The sequence below is a fragment of the Photinus pyralis genome, unplaced genomic scaffold (genome assembly GCF_008802855.1).
Source record: "Photinus pyralis isolate 1611_PpyrPB1 unplaced genomic scaffold, Ppyr1.3 Ppyr1.4_LG1, whole genome shotgun sequence".
Lineage (NCBI taxonomy): Eukaryota > Metazoa > Arthropoda > Insecta > Coleoptera > Lampyridae > Photinus > Photinus pyralis.
Window position 1 is genome coordinate 52,833,230 of NW_022170249.1, and position 21,087 is coordinate 52,854,316.

Genomic DNA, 21,087 nt, shown 5'->3' on the forward strand with positions numbered 1-21,087 from the left:
TTAGTTTTGTTCAGGACTTCATGTATAAGTGTACCCATCTTACCCAATACAAACAGCTTCAGATCAGCGACAGTAGATAATTATTTTATACACTTAATATTAACAAACTTTAAAGATGAGTCAAACTTCTTGCTTCCCAGATAGCACAGTTCGTTTTATGTACGTCCGTTATTAAGCTGTTATTAGTACATACGTCCTTGGACTAAATATGTACTTCCATCATACGTACAACAGCACACGTTCCATGTACGTAAGGTACACGTATGTACCGTGTACGTCCATTTATGAGTTATTGTTGTTGCGTAAGACTTATTACCAAATTTGTACATCCATCGTACGTACGTGTTAAGACGTCCTATGTTGGTACAACACCGTTCGTTCAGTGTTACTATTCGCGTTTACAGTTTACACTGTTGGTAGCGGCGGCTAATTTTTTCGTAGTTGGTAGAACTCGACACTCGTCCCGTTACGTGTTTTACAGGTTCCATTTGTTTAATGCTTTGTTTTGTTGTAGTGTAGTTATTTTATGGATTACACTTTTACAGGTAAACAAATAATAATTGCAAGTAGTTAAAATGAGGAATGAATTTAAATAATTTGTTGCAGGCGTTGTATGAAGTATTTTCGCGGTTTATTTTGTACGTAACCTCAAATTTGTTGGCGGTAATTTTCAGGATTACATCTCCAATTTGTAGAAAAACTCAAAAAGGTATTCCTATAATATATCCTATAATTTAAAAAAATAAATGCAAACACTTTTCAAGTGCGCAATGATCAACAACGTACTTATATCGAAGTACAACAGCCTATGCTTGACAAAAATTGTGACAAAACCGTTGTCCATACACTAGAAACACCAAATCAAAAAGAAATTGGAGTTAAAGATGTTTATAGTAAGTGCTAAAATAAGTTTTTTCTTTTGTACTCCACTGGTTTATGATTACTATTGCAGACCTATTGTTAAGGCTCACAAGAAAGCAAGAGTTATTACAGCTGGTAGTAACGGACATAAAGGAAAGTTTAATTAAAATGGAGACTGTATTATTGAGAAACCATCAGGTTGACGTAGAAACAGGAGATGCGGAATCCATTTTCCTTAAATTTAACCTACCCATTGATGGTGTCGAGAAGCTAAAAGAATTTGAAGCTTACTTCATTGAAAATGAGAAAGCATTTAAAAAAGCAGTGAGTAGTTCTTGAATTGCTGCAAATTTATATACATTGCATTATTAATTGTAGGTTCATGAAGTATCTCAATTAGGAGGGAAGCATTTGTATGACTTTATTTATAGGGCTGGGAGAACATTAATTACAAATAGCTTCGCATCAAAGTTCAGCTACTTGGGAAAGCGACAGAAAGAATCTTTTAAAATTCTTAAGATGAATAATTTGTTGATAGGTACATTTTGTGCTGCATAAGGTATAAATACCTAATTATACTATATAACATTTCTTGTAGAATCTGCTATGCATCTTCATAAACAAGCTACTGTCAAGGATGTAGAGGTGGAGATCTCGAAATGGCTTAAAAGAGCTGCAGAGAGGGCAAAAAATGAAAAAGAATAAGTCTACTTTTATCTTCTTTCGACCTAACTTTTAAAATAAATTAATTCATATTTAAAATATATTGTTTTTAGTTTTCACCCAACACTACATCTATATAAGATTTATTTTGAATTTGTATGTAACAGTTAAAATAAAATTTCTTAATTTCTTGTTCCATATCAAGTTAACTAAAAACAATAATTTCTATATTCAACAAACAATGGGAAGCATAATGCTTCAGCATTCGACTCTTCAGTTTTGAGGGAAAACGCCAGACAGGACACGGTCTGTTTACTAAAACGGTTGCCTCATTCGCAGAAGTTTATAGAAATGTGACGTAGCTCTGAATGTAAAAAAAATTAAACCCATATCATATTAGCTAATCAATTTGACATACAACACACAAATCAGCTAATAACTATGCGATTCATTTTTTTACATTTGGAATTACGCCAGGCATTTACAAACTGCTTTCACTGAGGCAACCGCTTTAGTATACTGACCATAGATCAGTCGGCAGCAGCAATCAAACATGACCTCCAGCTTCGGTCCATACTGAATATACATTGTACATACTGAAAGTATGTACATGGTATGACCTAATATAATGTATTATGTACGTACAAAATGTATGTAATGTGGACGTCCAATTTGTTGACAAAAAGACTAATTTTGGACCAAAAAAATCTCATAACTGGACCAATTGTGGACAGGCTATGGACGGAAAAGTGATCAATACAGACGTCTCTTGGACGTCCACTGTATGTCCTTGTGCTATCTGGGTTATTTCATAGCGAAAATTTCTCTTTGTAGCACCAAAGTAAGAAATAAGTCTCAAAGTAGAAAACTTTAAGGCTGTACCCTTAGATTAGAATAAATCTTCTCGTATAAAGTCGTAAAACTTCTCGTATGCCACCTTTTCTGCTGTATATTGTTGTGCAAATGTGTTTTGTATCGGAGATTTTGGACCTTTGTTTAAATAATCGCTTTACTTTGTTTTATTTTATCGAAAAGTTGAATTACGTGTGGAAAGATAAGGGACAGTTGGAAATATTTGCGTGTTAACTCCGGTCATTGCGATAAGAGCTGCGCTTCGTAAAGATAATTATGTTTGTACATAAGCAGATGTTTTTCGCCGTAAAACCACAGGTGCGGTTTTATCGAGGACGCAATTGGAGGTAAACGGAAAGGAAAGCAGGTTTTAAATAGAAGAGACGGACGTTAAACGAAGCCTGTTGGTATGTGGGTGCTTGTTGATCTGTGTCTTTGGTCAAGTTCTTTTGTTAGGCTTTTTGTGTTAGTGGAGGCTTTTGGTGTATGGCAGTCGGCCGTATTTAATCGTATTTGTTGCAAGACAGTTACTCCGGCCAATTGTAAGTTCTTGTAGAAGGTAGATAGAGAGCGTTTAAAGGAATTTTATTCCCTCGTTTAAAGTGAATCGTTAAGCGTGTTTCACGTTTTACGAAGAAGTTAGTCGAAATGTTGTGTTCATCGAGCAGTTATCGCTAATGTGAATGCTTTCTTTGAGGTGTTCCCGTTAAAAGAGTTTTTCCACCATCAAAGAGTCAATTTTACATCTGTAATTACAACGAACCCAGTCTCTAGTGCAATTAAAGTGACACGTGTGTGACCGTTATTTGCTTCAAAAGCAAATGATCCAGATCAGATTACTACGGGGAAATAAACAAGGACAGTTTTTGTAAGTGATTAGGAGACCATTTGCTACCAAATTTAAAAGAACCATCGTTGATTATTATATACAACGCTAAAGTTATCACAGTAGCTTACTGGAAAACTTCCAAATTCTTCTTGGACTAAAGCACAACTACAGGCATAGCCACATCACAAAAATTTTGAGTTTCTCAATGATCCATTAAAAGTAGAATTGCTGGAGATTGTTTCAAGGTTTGTTCCCTTAAATTCCATGCTGCATGGTTTATTCGTAGTAATACTTTTAGTTTCGAGACTAAAAATTTGTTATTTCAGCAACAACCCTTCAAAACGGTAGGCTGCTGATAAGGTGGCATTAGAAAATGGACATGTGATACTAAGTTGCCTCTCTACCATTTCTTTATCAATCTCATGGCATATAGGGCAGGAGGGGTGATAGTTTTCGTGTTAAAAAAATACGCAGTAAGAGCAAATTCACTGACAATGACAACTGCGGACGCAATTAAGTTAACAGTTCACATTGACTGTCAAATAGCTCTGTCTATAATTGCAGTCTATCGTCTTCACGCTTTTCATGTAAATATGTTTTTGAGCCAATTAAATGAAGAATTATTAAAATCTAAGGAGAAAAATCTACTTTTTATTGGTGATGTCAATCTCTGCATTCTGGAGGCATCGACAATTGTAGACAACTACCAACTATTAATGAGCAGTTATGGTTTTGAGCAACTGATTAACACACCAACTAGGGGAAACCGATGTTTAGACCACATGTACTTGAGAACCCGAGATAATCTTCTGTCCGACTCATATGTTTTAGAGTCTGGTAGAAGTGACCACGATGTAATTATGTGTTCCTTTCTTCTTGATAACTACAAAAATACAAATCAATTCAATAACACCCAAGCTCAATATAAGACAGACTATAAACAAATGCATTCGTTATTAAGCAAAGAAGAGTGGACCTCTGTCTTCGCTAGCAATAATGCTTCTGAGGCATTTGACAAATTTTTAGTATCCTATAAAGATATTATTGACAAGTCAACCTTTACTCAAACAAAAAAATCAGGAGTTAAGTTGCTGAAGCCATGGATGACGTTTGAGCTTTGTGAGAGACTGAAACATAGAAATCTGTTGTATAAAAAATTAAAGAAAAATCCTGAAAATTTAAAATTAAAACAGTGCTTTCAGTCAGTCTCCTTAAAGCTGAAACAAAATATTCAAACTCAAAAAAGCAACTATTATTATAAACTTTTTGAAACCAACAAGGGTGACACCAAAAAACAATGGCAAACTGTAAATGCCATCTTAGGTCAAAGGATTGAAAAAAAGAGCATTGACTGTATTATGAAAAATGAAAAACCAAACATATTGATATATGACAACCTAGAAATTGCAGAAGAATTCAATCACTTTTTCACCACTGTTGTAGCACAGATTAAATTTTGTCTGTGGTTGTAGGCAGGCTTTTGGAAAATCTTGACTCATTTGATGGTTTTAATATGTGCGCATACAAAGAGACTTTCCCTTCAATACATGTCAGTAACTCTTTCTTTCTCTTGCCCACCTGTAAATTTGAAGTCTCCGATATTATAAATAATTTAAATGTCAATAAATCACCTGGTATTGATGGAATCTCATCCCGAACCATCAAAATGTCCAAAGAGTATATTAGTTCAGTACTCTCGTATATTTTTAATCTAAGTTTTGAAACAGGGGAATTCCCTTCCAAATTAAAGACAGCTGTTGTAATTCCGTTACATAAAAAAGGAGATTCAACAGAGTTGAACAATTATAGGCCCATTTCACTGCTATCTGTCTTTGCGAAAATATTGGAAAAGCTAGTTAAATCTAGGCTGCTTAAGTTTTTGAATTCAAAAAATTGTTTAAGTTCAAACCAATATGGATTTATTGGGAAAAAATCTACCGAGGACGCCTTACTATCGTTTTGTACCAAAATATACAATGGAATCAATTCAAAATTAAATACGGCTGGTTTGTTTATCGATATTACCAAGGCATTCGACTCTGTTGATCATAATATCTTATTAGCTAAACTGGAGGCTGTAGGAATTCGAGGTGTTGCCAAAACTTGGTTTAAAAGTTTTTTAACTGAAAGAAATCAATGTGTAAAAATAAAAAACGAAACAAGTTCTCTTCTGCCGATGTCGTCGGGAGTACCGCAAGGTTCGGTCCTTGCACCAACATTATTTATTTTATACATAAATGAATTGTGTTTGGGGAATTTTCAGGGTACAGTGACTTGTTTTGCAGATGACACTGCGTTAAGCTATTCGGCTAGTAACTTTAGTACACTAAAAAGTAATATTCAATCAGATCTGAACAAACTAAAAACATGGTTTACTGTAAATAAGCTAGCATTAAGTTCCAAAACTAAACTGGTCTATTTCTCGCTACGACACAAAGAGCATATAAATGAGGATGTATATTTTAAATGCAAAAAATGTTTGAGTGGTTCGACCGAGGATATTAATTGTAGTAAGTGTGTATTAATTGAACAGGTAGAGAAAATAAAATACTTAGGGTTAATCCTAGACAAGAATTGCACCTGGAAGGAACATATACAATCAGTTAAAAAATATACTTATATGTCACTAAGGAAATTTTACCTCCTAAAGTTTGTCTGTCCAATGGAAGTATTAAAATCTGTTTATTTCGCATTGATAAACAGCAAACTGGAATATGGGCTAAGCTGCTGGGGGGGAGTATATCAATCATTAATCCAACCACTTCTTATATCTCAAAAGAGAGTTATAAGACAAATTTTTCAAATCAGAAGAAATGAGCATTCGTTTCCTTATTTTACATTGCTGCGGGAACTCCCTATCAGACATTTGTATGTATATAGAGTCCTGCGCATTTTTTATATGAGAGGCGGCCAAAAAACTGCAAATGAGGAGGTTCACTCGGCAAGACTGAGGAAATTAAATCGTGTAGCACTTTTAAAACCCACGTGTGAGGCATTTAAAAGATTTTACAGTTACACCACTTTATCGTTTTTCAATAAGCTGCCTCTTGAAGTTAGTAACGCAAACAACTTGACCAAGTTCTTAAAGAATTTAAAAAATTGGCTGTTTACATTAAATTTTGATGAAATAGAAAAACTTTTGACTAAAAATTGATTTCCTCTACGTCACTTAAAAAGCACTTATGAATTAACATTTTTATTTTTATTATTTTTTTTTAAATACATCCAACTTATGTTTAAATCAATTGCTTATTCTATAGAGTGTATCTATTGTAGTTCCTGCAACTGATATGTTACTGTGTTATATTTTTTATAGAAGGTAACCTCAACACAGCATTGCTCGGAGGTACCTGCCATGTGTCACGTAAGAAAATTTTCTGTTACGTAAGCTATACTTTTTGTTTGTGCTCCGTTGTGATACATGGAAATAAAGATTTACTCTCTCTCTCTCTCTCTCTCTCTCTCTCTCTCTCTCTCTCTCTCTCTCTTCTCTCTCTCTCTCTCTCTCTCTCTCTCCCCTCTCCCTTCTCCCTCTCCCTCTCCCTCTCCTCTCCCTCCCTCTCCCTCTCCCTCTCCCTCTCCCTTCTCCCTTCTCCCTCTTCCCTCTCCCTCTCCTCTCCCTCTCCCCCTCCCTCCTCCCCTCCCCTCCCCTCCCTCTCCCTCTCTCTCCTAATATATATGGTGAATTTGCAGACAACATTATAACCGACACAATGGCGAGGAAGGTTATGGCAGAGAAAATTGTTTAGATATGTGGCAACAAGCCATTGATGCAGTTACACTTAATATGTGAAAACGCACAGTAGAGCATACCAACAGAATTTGTTTTAGATATGTGATTATTTAGGAAGATGATTCAGATGAAGATGATATTTTTGTAACTGATGATTCAGACTAATCTTTTCCGGTTTATTCAGACCTCCCGATTTGAAGTCAACAAATGTAACAGAAGTTGAACATGTTGCTGGAGATCCGACCATGATGAGCAGAGAAGAGGAGAATGTAAAAGCGGTAGGAAAAAAACTCGATGCCACAAAGAAACTTTGTCGTGTAGTGAAAACTAATGAACGGCCGATTTATTTTCAACCGAGAACAGTGCGAAGTGTTACTTAAAGGGTAAGCGAACAAGTAAATAAATTGTAACCACGAAATCGTTGAGGTCCAAGTTGCAAAACGTTTCATTGCGCTATATTTGAAGTAGGTTGTAATGCATCACGTTTAATTGTGTATTTTGTAATTGACCCTTGTATGTCTTAAATTGATGTTGAATTGATGTTGAATTGGAATTTATTTGAGGATTTAAAATCCAAATGAAATTATTGCCCCATTCATATAGGAAAAGCCCTTTAAGTTGCGGTGTGTAAATTAAACCGCTTTCGAAGAATTGCTTCCGTCTTGGAAGTTCGGAATGGCGAAATAAGAAACCAAGGACATTATAATTGGGAGACAAGGGTTTCGCGTTGTCACTGAAACCTATCCGTCATCTGGAACTGAAAATTTATACACGCAAGGCTTCGGAGCCGGAATTTGCCTGGTCAAGTGCACAACATTACCCGTTTCCGGCCTGCTCTGCCTATTCAACCACCCTTCCCTTATATTCCTTCGCTCCTGTGTTAACATTCGCAAAAAAACACTTGCTTATCTTTAACTTAATTAGCTTTTACTCAGAGACAACGAACTTCTTATCGCAAGACCATATTTAAAATTAGATAAAATAACACGACGCAATTATTTCCATATGTCCTTAATTTTTGTTAACGTAATTTCACTGAACAATAAATAAACAAAATTACACATCAAGATATTCTGATACAAAACAAGATTTCCTCGAATTCAAATGATATGATCGAAATTGTTTTCAATCTAAATTAGCGACCACATTTAACCTTAAAAAAATTGAAATTCAACTAATACAGGGTGAGCCATCATTACTATAGGTGCCGATACCGTCCGCATGGCGTAATTTACACAACAGTATATTAATGACAAATGAATGTAAACAAAATAACTGAAACCCCTAAGTATGCTTAAATGGTGGCATTCTGCTGTTGCACGGTCTGCAATAGACTATAAAGCGTGAGCGCAGCGAAAAAAGTTTACTTTTAGATTTTGTGATCAGGATGGCTCGTTTAATGGTTTATTTTACGTTTGCTTATATGTAACTCTCACACCGACAAACAGAAAAGAATTGTAATTTGTCGAAAAGTCCTTGTTTGCTGTGTAATGAAACTGGCCACGTGAAGACAAATACATAAAATTTGTTTTTTAAGATTAACTAGGACGTTAGTAATATATATGCAAAATACATATACATGAGCACTTCCAAGAGACCTCAAGGTTCATTCGAAAGGCAAATTGGTTTAACACGTAGTTACTAGTTACGGTATCCAGTCTCATAAATTCTATTAAATGAGAGTTCCCGCGGCGTTACGTAACAAAGTAACTGTCACGTGGATCGATTCTTAAACAACCATGGACAGGTTAGTTTAGTACAGACTAAATTTACTCATATCCTTAAGAGACAATGGTGTGCAAGGTGACTGTTAACGAGTGTTCAATTAAAATGTTGACAAAAGTAGCTCCTTCTGTTTTGATAGCGAAACTCCTGTAGACAGAGAACAGTGAGCACTTTCTAAATGTTTACTTGGAACGTAATAAAGTAATTTTGCAACTTTTCTCTTGTCACTTTTCATTGGAATACTTTTGAAGTGCAAAGATAATCTGTTTCATTAAATATTTTAGTCAACGTACCATTTCGTGTGTTATTCATCTCTAGTTTTATGTAAATTTTGTTTTTGAGAAAAACTGATCACGCCGCAAATGGTTTCGTCCTTGATTGAAACACTGTAATTTGGAATATTGGAACTTTATTGTTTATTTCATTAATAGATTTTTGAAAATTTTTAATTTAGAATCTTTTTTCAAGTGCTACGCTAAGCTAGACCTTGACCAGACAACAATAATAAAGAGATGCAAATATTGTGCTGCCAAGAGACAATCAGATATTAGGTTAGAAAAAAGGAGAATATATGTAAAAGATTCACTAACTTTATAAAGGATTAGGGGTATTACACCCCTTAATTAAACACTATACGACAATTTACAATGGGCGTTTATTGAACAGTAGCAATGGCTCGATACATTGCTCTATTTCTCGACCGTCTTTCTTGGATGTCGCGTACGAAGTCCTCATATGTGGGCCGCGCTCCTTCGCGCACCCCTTGGTATAATAAAGCTGCCTTAGCGAGCCGTAATAAAAGGTGATGTTTTCATGTTTCATGAAGTTCCGCTTACATATATGTCTCAGTATCTATACTATATGGTTTAATATAAAAATATCATCTTCTTCAACAGATCAAAAAACTAGAGGTGGTATTAGAAACCATACAAAAAAGTATGATGATCTAATCCAATCACAAATTGAAGTAATAGTTCAGTTTGATTAATGAGAGCGAAACCCGAGTTAGTCAAGCAAATTCATGGCAAAAAGACACTTTCAACACGTGTTGTACACGAAATTTTTTTGCATAGTGATCCATAATAACCTACAATTGATAATTTGATTGACATTCGCGATTTACTGTCACTCAAAAGTGGATGCTATTGTTCATAGACAGGACTAAAGTCCATGGAAACGCATAGTAAAAATCGTGAAAAAAAGTACCACTTTCCATAAGATTTTTCGTTAAAAAAAATCCGATAATTTCATCACTATGTAACAAAATAATTTCAACATTTCTGTTATTAGTAGCAATAGTCATGACTTTTGTTATTTTATGAATTGCAACTAAAAACAGAAATTTATTTTTAAATTTGCGGGTATACCAAAAGTTTAATAAAACATGTAAAAACAGTTTTGTATGCACCTTTTAATTCTGAACATCTTTCTCTTTGGATATTGCATAAAACTAATTTCGTCGATCAGTATGGTCAGAATGAGTCATAAATAAATAAGTCTAAAAATATTTCTTCAGTCATCAATACAGTCCGTGTACGCAACGAAAGTTACGCATATTTTTTCCAGCCTACAGTATCTGCACTTACCTACTGATGGCATAAAAGAAAGTAAAAAGCAACTGACTTATATGATGAATTAGGCTTTATACTAGTGAATAGCCTTTTTGTGTATTTCCACTTCATGTGCCAGCTTGTTAAATGGTCTCTTAAATATTTAGAACATAGTTACTGAGGGTTAAGTGTACACTCGATGCAGCCATGTTACGGAAAATTAAACCATTATTTTTAGTCGACCTGGAAGTAAACAAGCTGCCAGTCGTAAACACGCAAAATTAACTACTAAAAGAAGTGGAACATTTATAAACACGAATATTTAATGTACAACGCGATGCGACTTGCAGCCACTGCACACCAGACAGTTTTGCATTAGTGTGATGTTATTAAAATTTAGATCACACGTTTTATTCGGGTCGCGTTTATCATACGCCCTGGCTTTTCCAATTTAAATTACATATTCAATAAATTTTATAGCATCCGCCTACTGCTTTTGACCTGAATACAACATTAAATTGACAGTTTTGTTGGTACATACGAAAGTATGCTGTGTAAACATAAAACTCAATAGAAATAAACGTAAAACTCAATTGATACGAGTTTCAACATATTCAACCAAAATTCTTTGTGCCACATGAAACATACTAAGCTTACGATGCAGTTTTTAGCAGTTTGATTGTAACGTGATGTCTGACTTGTCCTACATTCAAAAATGGATATATTGGATCAATAAAGATTATGATTATGATTATGATTACTGAATGACAGTAATTATATTTCAAAAGGGTACCTCGTGAAATGTGTAAAAACTGTAGAAAATGTAGATGAAATGAATGCTTAGGTTAGAGCATTGATTATAAACATCAGTGTATAAAATCAATGGTTAGAGGCTTGAATTGAAGTGACATCTGGAGGTGATTTAGTGATCGGAGATGGTTTTAATAAATGGCCTAGAAATACAACAGGTTGGCTGCGTTATATATCCGTCTTGCGTGTAACTTGTTTTTTTTTATAAATAATTCATCAAATATGTATTTGAATTTAAATTGTAATTTATTTCCGTTAAAATTGCCTGATAATTTAACTCGTATATAAAATCGAATAATCCGCAGTTTAATTGTCACTTTGACAGCGGCCAAAGTTACCTAGACGAGAAACACTGTCAACTAATAAAAATGCGACACCGAAAGTGGAACATTTTTAGCGTAACAGTTTTTCGAGTCAAATTGCCAAAGGAAACAGATTTGAATTTCAAAAACACAAATTTACTCGGTTTAAATACAAACCTCGAGTGTAATTCGGCAGGACAATTTAACGAGTAAGAAATTCACCAAACGAATCAATTATTGACAAATGTCAAACTGACGGATCCATTAGGTTGTGCGGAAATTTAACGTGACTGAATCCTAATCTCAATATTAATCAATATCCGTTACCTAAAATCGAAGAACTTTTTTTAAAATTAAAAGGTGGTAAGATTGATTTGTCCCAAGCTTACACGCAAGTTTTGTTAGACGAAGAATCAAAGAAATTGTGCACCATTAATACCCATCGCGGACTGTTTATATATAATCGATTGCCATATGGCATCGCTTCAGCTCCTAGTATTTTCCAAAACATAATGGAAAATATATTCAAAGATAGTGAGGGTGTGTGCGTTTTTCTGGACGATTTATTAATAACAGGATCGTCGGATGACGAACACTTCGTAAGACTTCGTGAGGTTTTGAATAAATTAAACGAGTTAGGGCTCAAAATTAAATCAAAAAAGTCTTATACCTGCATTTCTACTACTCGCACGCACGCTACAAGGTATACGCTTATTAAATTAGAACTATGGAATTCAACTACACTGTAAACCCCTATCTACTTGAAATGAGGAAATGTAGCTCTATATCATTGATTTGTGAACCCATTTCAGACATACGCAATACGCATACATACGCTTAAGCAATGTTTTAAGTGTGCGAAATGAAAAAAAACTTGTCTGAAAACAATACAGTTTATAATAGCTGAAATATTTTAGAACCTTTCAGAGGTACAACTGTTCTTACTTACAAAGCACGATAATCCAGAAACGACGCAGCATCGAAAAGCTAATATTTTAAGTTGGACTTACTCCCTAGGAAGTAACCTCATTGGATAAAGTAGCATGCACCGTACCTGTAACAAAAATACTTATATGTAATTTAGAAAGGTAATACAAAGGGTGCGTATTCAACTTAACATCACAAGTACCATGTATCAATTATAACTTTGGTTTGCTAGACACACAGTGTTAATAACGTTAGTAGTAGGAAAATTAGTATTTTGCGAAAAATAATGAATTAGTTTGCGTAATAAATGAGTTTAAGTTTTAACCATTCTTTACATTCTTAATTTATCCTATTTGGTTTTCTATTGATTTAGGATATCTTAAAAAGGTAGTATGCATAAAAAACGAACAAAATATGAAAGGTGTAACGGGGGCCAGCTAGTGCGTTTTGTTTGAATTGATTTATACGGTGATGTGGAAATAGCTGCGATTTAAATTCAATTTTATTGGTTGAAGCAGTTATAAGGGTGATTTTTTCCAAGTTAGGCATGGAGTGGATTGCAGGTGGTTGTGCCATTTTTCTCTATTGAGAAAAAATATACGAGGCGGTCTCATTAAAGGTTAAAGGGTGTTCAGAATGCGGCTCTGATTACGTGTGAAAGGTCGGTGCAGACAAGAAGTCGCGAGTACTCTTCCCCCAGCTCTCTTCTGCTACACCACCAAGAAAAATCCGGAAAGGGTGCGTTGAAATTAAAGTTATTTTGCAGGAGCGCTTTATGTTTTTCACTTTCCCGCAAAATGAATTGTTCAGCTAATAATCCTAGGATTCCGTCCGGTTAATATCGTCCGGCGGAACTATACTTACAATGCGATTCTCATCAATGAGAGGAGTTGACCGGCCGGTCGTTTTGGATTTATGAATTTTTGTTAATCTAGGTCTTTAACGTATACTTCGCGTAACCAATTTATCCAAATCCCGGTAGCCTAAGTGTTAAACGAATCTCGATCAAATTAATCACTGTTCATATTACGTACCTATTAATTAGCTCATGTTACAGCATTTCTCGTCAATAGTAAATTGGGCACTATTCGTGTAAGCATTTGGAATAGTACGTAATTCAAACCGGGGTCATGATGCATGCAAATCACGTGTGTTGGTGGAAATGATGTATTATTGTACCTTTGGATTGATCTATAGTTCATTCATCGAATCGAATTTACAATGCAAGCTTCAACTGCATACTGTTATACTACTAATGCTTGTTCTGCATACATTGTGAGTAACAAACATCAATCAAGATAAACAATTTGTGAAGTTAATTAATTATACAATATAAAAATTTGTCATTTGTGTGTGTCGCGCATTCTACAGATTTATTAAAAGGGTTAACACCCTCTAACTTGTAGCTTTTCCGTTTCCGTTTCTGGGAGTCGGTCTACCCTAAGCTGCCGCACATGTTTTCCCAACTTGCGCACGATTTCGTGGTGCTTCTTAATAACCTCGTGGTTTGTTCCTGTGTTCAGTGCGCGAGATGGGTATTGTACTGCAGAGCATCCTCCCATGCAGAAAAGGTCCTCCCTAGGAATCGGTTCATTGATCTCAATTGAACTGTACATCCGCGAGAAGTTTTCAAGGGCGACTGTCATGTGCGGATAGGACTCTCGGTCCCAACATTCAACCTTTTGGATGAATACCTATGGTATCACATCACAATCTCCTCTCCGTCGATGACATGCAGAAGTATGTGTGCGGAAACATTATCCATATCGTAATTTATACCCATTAATGCCCAGCGTTGCGTTTTCACAACGGTGGTAATATGTCTATATATTGCCCTCTCACGTCTAATGGAGTAAACTCATGCTACTTGTATGCCAGTTTCTCATTTTTTATAGATCCCTTTAAGATCCAGTTTCCACCCGTGACGTTTAAATAGGGTTGTCGTTAAAACGAACGTTTGATTTAACGGTTCCACTTTTGTGTTACTTTGTGGCGTCCATTGTTAACGTAAACGTGATTTTTACGAAAGTGTAACAATAAATATTGATAGTGTAACGGAAATGCTCCAGACATGACGTCGCCTTTGGCGCTCTGGAATTTTCTACGCGCGCGATAGTGGAATTTGTAGGAATATTCGAGAATGTACGCGGATGTTCGGGACTTACATTGCTTGGCTGTATAAATGGTTGCGGACCGAACATCGCGCGAGTCGACTACCGAACGAGTACGTATGAAACATCGAGCGCGAAAATCTGAAATAAATTGCGAAGTGTGAGTGATATAAATAATCGATATAAATTGTACGGATTTTATAGTGTTTTAGTTTTGTTTAATAAATATTGATATAAATCGAACCCGAAATTATAATTCACGTTACAATACGTTGTAAACAAAGTGTATACATACAATCGAAGGGCTGTATAACAAGTAAGTATTGCTTTATCCTTTTCGCTAGTTGTAAATGGCATGCAATTTCGGGTGTTGCGAAAACGCAACACCGGGCAGATGCAGTAGTAATACGTGATATGCAACCTATTTTTTGTTTTTACTTACAGAATAAGAAGTTTTTTCAAGTAAAGATGTCAAACCCTCCATTTCTTCGACATTCTTTTCGAAATGCTCCAAGTACTTCAAAAACCCAAAATGTCACTATTTCGTCAAATTGTCAAGGGGCCGCCCCACTACATCAAGCCACGAGATATTCATATGCGAAAGGTAAAAAAATCAAGGTTCCACAACCCAATATCATAAAAAAACTATAATGCAAATATGGGGGACACCGATCGCATGGATCAAAACGTGGCATATTATAGAACGAGTATCAGATCTAAAAAGTGGTACTGGCCATTATTTCTTTGGGAATTAAATGTATCCATACAAAACGCTTGGTTGCTGTATCGTAAAATGAGAGAAGTTGTTCCTGACCAACAAGACATGGACTTACTCGACTTTCGTCGATGTGTAGCAAAATCACTTCTTACCTGTCATGGGACACCTCCAAACAGACCTGGACCTGTACAATCTACCCGTAAAAGAACAACGGCAGATCTTAGGTATGACAATACAGGACATCTAATTTGCAATCAAGAGAAGAGGACTCGTTGTGGTCTTTGTCATTCTACTACTAATAAAAAATGCATAAAATGCAACATTGCATTACATGAAAAATGTTTTTTTCGTTTTCATACACAGTAAACACTGTTACAATAGTATACAATAAACGTTTTTATGCTCCCTTATGCTTTTATACAATCGGTCACCGATTATACCGTATGTGCCCGGTGTTGGGTTTTCGCAACAGCCCTTTTCTCAAAAAGTAGGCATGGTATCCTAAAAATGTTGCTGTTGTCTGATAAAGCATGCTAGATGTGCATGTAAATTTGACAAATTAGGAAATTATAGACAAAAACAGTTCTGGGCATTAATGGGTTAAGAAGGGAATGGAATTAGAACTGGGATAATTTTATGGTAATTATAAGCCGAGATGGATAATGAATTAATGATAATTTAATCAACACTGAACGTTTCTTCTTTTTAACTTTGATCTCACAATTTTATTCGTTTTAACCGCCGCGTGTTTCTACTAGATCTGGTTATATTTTCGATTGCTGTATTTACGCGTGTAGGTACGATGACGACCGACAACATGGCGGCAATTTATAGTATTTTACATTATTAGCCAGGCAAGTGAGTTTTTACTGGCGATAGGAGAAGTTGACTGGCGAGCCGTCAGGCGAGCCTGTCATCTCCTAGAGCCAGTAAAAACTATTACCTGGCGTATAATGTACAATATTTTATTTGTTACTCATTTGCAAACAATAGTAAACGTAAATAATTAGTTCTTAAATTGATCTCGAAGAAATGTCTAAAATATCATGTTATCCATGTAACAGAGACTTCACATTAATTCTGGCGAAGTAGTCGCCTGAAGAGAAAGTGGATATTGTCAATTGGTATAGTGCCGGTAACAGTTTAAGAAACGTAAGAGACTGATTTTCTGTGTAAACTTTAAAATCAGTGGTTGTTCTTATCCGATGCACATAACGACACCGTAAACAATCCTCAGTTTTAACGGAAGATATGAAACTGAACATTTTCATTTTTGTGAAAGAGAATCCCATAAGAAACTTAAGGGAAGTAGCGGCATTTAATATCTCTTCATCATAACCGCTGTGTCGCTGTCGCTTTTATTAAGAATCAGGATGACAGTGCAAAATGCGTGCGCATGTTATTTTGGTTGCATAAAATTAGGTGGGTTTCAGAAGAGTTTAAAAAAAATATTTGAGATAAATTACTCGGAAAACTGATCACTTGGCCCGCTCCCAATTTTAAAAGATCAGCCAAGGCTCTTTGTAGGTTAATAAACTCTGTCTGTGACCAACTCATTTCCCGTTTTACAAGAAACTTTTGTGGGTACCGGCCCGTGTGGCGCAGTTGAGGTGAAGCTCGATTGCGGTACTAAGAGTCCCTGGTTCAAATCCGGATTGGAGCATGAATATTTGTATAATGGTTTGTGTTGGCATAGCAGCCTTAACTTAAACCCCGCCTACTCAAAAATAAAGGCAAAAGAATAAAATAAATAAAATAAAAAAAATAAAAAAAATAAGTAAAATAAGTAAAATAAATAAAATACTTTAAGAACGGAATCTTTATTCCCTTAATCCACGACAAAACAGGTACTATTCATACTAAGCTTCCCGAGAAATAAGTGGAGCTTTTGTGTTAGCAGGCCTCAAATCTCGGCTCACTCTCTCCAAATTTCTGAATACCCCTCGTATTAAGTTGATTTCAGCCAACAATCCACCTCGGCATTATGCAACGAGCCCTTAAACTCCTTACTGAGTTCTTAGGGCAAGTAACTTTCCTCCTGGAAGAGTATGACGAAAAAAGGTCAACCAATAGCTTGTCCAATGTCCGCATCTCTGAGGGATTGCACAACCTTTAGGTTAGTCTCGTTGTTTTGTTCCAACAGCAAGGAAAGCGCCCTTCCAATTGCAGAAATGCAGCAATCCAATTGATTCTCAAAACCAAGCAAACGGTTGTCACGTTTTTTTACGCTACATTAATAGCTGCCGCCATCTTCAAATTTAGCTTTGTAGCCTCTAAAAATTTGCAATTGGTCGTAGGAGGGTAACGAAGCAGACCTTCTGTTCGAACGGCTTAATTCAACCTCCGCTTTATGATGTCTAGCCTACTGGCTCTACCAGCTCCTTTCTAATAAAAGAATCGGTATCCTTGAATAAGAGAATGTCGTGGAGAGCAGCGTTAGATTCAACATTTTCCTCTTTTTCGGAGTGCAGTATCCTCGTGATAATCGTCAATTTCTGTAATCGACCCTGTCCAATTCGGGAGTATACCCGCGGTAAGAAGTTTCCGTTTGGTCGAGAGACGTTCCAACTTCTCAAGTAAAAGCCACTCCGTTTCCTTTCCATCAGGAACGCAAAAAAACAACAAAACCCGTGTTGTTCAAACAGCACAAAGAAGAAGAAGGGCGAATTACGAATTCGCGCATGGTTAGTGGCGTGGTTTTTAACCTTTAAAACATTGTGGTTTAAAGGCGTAGGGTACTACACTTAGGTGTATTTATGAAACGAGAGCAACTTATAATAATTGTTTTTCCTCGAAAGCATGTTGCAAAGATGATTACTTAGACGTGAAATTTTGGTCCCAGTACAGTGCTTTGCCATGCATGATAATTATAATCCTAACAGCACATTATGCGCTTAAATTTCTTTTAATTTGCCTATTACATCTGCCAATTATATCTGTAATATGAGATATATAAAGCAGTCTATGACGTCCGTAATAAGAGGGCATAATGAATTGTCATCTCTTTATGCCCTCAAATATATTGATTGAGTTATATTATGTAAAAGATACTACTTAATTCGTATGGAGCACTTTAATATTGGTCAGACAATAATCATTACTCGATATTTAACCCTCGGGCTCTGTCGCCCTCGGCATAAATATAATGCCCTTGATACATAAATAACCATTTGGATTATCATAAATGAAATTTACTTAAATACTACCGAGACCATCACGATGATAGTATAAGATCCAACTGTGTACGCGTTACTAAAGAAGGGGATTTTTATATATTCAGGACATTCGCAAAGTCCCAAGATAAATGCTCGGCGACGTCGAAATTTAAAGGGATCCTATATTGACTGTAAGTATATTTCTTTTTGGATTATTTAAAGTAGCTTATGCAAAAGCCTAAAGTCACATTTAATAATGCAAATACCGTCCCAAATTTTACGAAAGCTTATTACGCGGTTACAAATTTAAAACGTTCCGTAAATAAAATGCAGATTACGAAGGACATGAAAAAGGGATTTTATTGTATTTGCAAACATTATTAATGGAGAGATAAAAAGCCGTTTACATAAAACGCGTTGTCGTGCCGTAATAAAGGAATCCGTGTTGTTCGTTTGCTCTTATCTAATTAAAACCGCTTAACAGCTACTTTACAACAGGAAACGGTAGACATCCATTGGCAACCATTAAGCTAAATTAAAATATCATTTTGCTAATTTAAACATTGGGAGTTCGTCTTTTACAGTAATTGACATCTCTGAGAGGTGCAATTTTCTATCTGAAAACCACATTTTGTGGAAAAAATTGATGGAACGCCAACCGGTAGGTGAATCGAAGAGTAAGAACATACTCGTGAACTTATAACGGTTGGAAGAGTTGGCGCCGCGTTTCCTTCAACCCGCCCCATAAACGGCCAACTAGCACTGGGTTAAACAAGAAAATACAAGCTCGAGACCTGTCACAGCGGTAGTTCGTCAGCATTTGATCTTCGTCCTTCGTTGCACTTACCAATTGTTTAGCGCCACTCGATTTCTAACTTGACTCTCCCCGTATGAAATTGAGAAGATATAAGATATAAATCGTCCCTATGGATGAAAATTGCTCGTGACTTAAATAGCAGAGGATACTTTGTTGGCGAAGGCAAGGAAGGTGGTGAAAAGTGCCGGCAAAAGTTTGCAAATCTGCAAAGGCAGTATATCGCCCATCGTACTCATATGAAGACAACGGGAGAGGCTACCAAGGAGCCTCCACAATTTTTTGATGAAATGCACGGAATTTTAGGGTCGAAACACAAAGTAGATCCTACATGTTTAATAGATTCAGGGAATTTCAGTGACAACGAATCCAGCATGTCAAAGCACTGTACAGTAAATGACAATGATCCGAATACATCAACACAGAGCACAGTAAATGAGAACATTCCTTCATGAGAGAGTGAATCTGCTCCCAATTCACCTAAATCAGATTCATCATCAATAAAAAATAGATTTTCTGCTATAAAGAAAACATGTAAACCATCTATGGAAACAAATTTATCTTTATCAAAGTTGCTCGATGAACAGTTTAAAGCTGATATTTCACAACGGGATCAGCATTTTATCGATTAGAAAAGTTACTGACTGTGCAAAATCAGCAAAGAGACCGAATGTTGGGTCAATTTGAGGAAATTATTCAAATAATAAAAAAGAAAGATAACACAGATGAGGCTTGATATATTTAATTATTACTAATTTGTCGTTAACTACTAAGAATATTTGTTCCTTTTTTTGTAGAGAATGTCATTTATTTTTTTGTTACGTTTTGTAGTAGATAGGTAAACAATAATGTGGGATAGTTTATTATAATATATATTATCAATCGTTTGACAACAAATTTGCTATTCGCATTCGTTTTTCTCGTCCAATAGCTGACTGATCTCTATCACAATCTGTGTATATTTCATGATCCTGAACATTTTCTGGGTTATTAACGTCAATTGTCCAAGTATCGTGATTTATGTAGCAAAAATTATGTAGAACATATGAAGCACTAATTATTTCTACAGCCTTGCTTAATCTACCTTTTAAAATGCCAAATGCATTTTCTATACAAACACGATCCGCACTTAACAAATAACTATGTCTTTTTTCAATCCTGTTTAAATTATTATATTTTTTAAATGGAGCCATTAACCACTGTTTTAGCGGAAATGCGCTGTCTCCTTTTAGATGGTGGTCTGGGGTAGGAAAGAATTTCTGTGTTCCGTGTCGCTGAAGATGGGACACTAATGGTGACGCAGAAAAAACCTAAAATAAATTATAATGTAAATTATATTTATTTATGTAATACTGTGAAAGTAAAACCTTACTCTGGAATCATGAGCTGACCCAGGATAACCTATTTACACATAGGTGAAAATTTTTTCAAAAGATCAAATTGCCATCAAGTTTATTGAATGTTGTTGGTACCGATCGACGTAGCTTTTATGTTGTGATTCCGGAACTGTAATATTGATGTGGCAGCCATCAACTGTACCTACCACACCTACATTTATTTTAATTTGAAATAGAATTTATTTGTTTACTAAATGTACCTGGATAATTCCGGAATCCATTAACAATGTGACTAAATTCATCTTCAGTTCTGGGCCAAACAATATACTTCGATTTTAATAAATTTGTAATGTATAAAAATACATTCACTATGATCATTACTGTGGAAGACACTATCCCAAAGCGATCAACGATGCCATGCAGTGTCTTGATGAGCCAAATACCACAAACAAATTAAAATGGATTTTTCAGGATCTATTGGATAGTGTCCTCCTCGATATTTCTTCCGAATTAGATTGAATCTATCATAAGTTCCTGGAGTAGCCTGTAAAATGTATCTTTCTTCATGCGAAATAGTTGAAAAAACACCTTTTCGTTGTAATCATGCAACCACAAATTGTGATTAATTTGTTGCTTGGCATGTTTCAACCTTCGCTTGATTAGGGTTATGGATTTTGTTGTCCTATTCGGATAAGTGTGT

The 21,087-nt window shown here is 35.6% G+C and overlaps 1 protein-coding gene across 1 annotated transcript; it reads left to right on the top strand.

Annotated features, from left to right (window-relative positions):
* The first annotated feature begins 425 nt into the window (after window positions 1-425).
* Window positions 426-1,722, top strand: LOC116159444. Its single transcript, XM_031472411.1, has 6 exons — window positions 426-545; window positions 607-709; window positions 765-893; window positions 953-1,185; window positions 1,240-1,399; window positions 1,460-1,722. The coding sequence occupies exons 3-6, from the start codon at window positions 809-811 to the stop codon at window positions 1,564-1,566; spliced, it is 585 nt and encodes a 194-aa protein (XP_031328271.1). The 5' UTR covers window positions 426-545; window positions 607-709; window positions 765-808; the 3' UTR covers window positions 1,567-1,722.
* The last annotated feature ends 19,365 nt before the right edge of the window (window positions 1,723-21,087 follow it).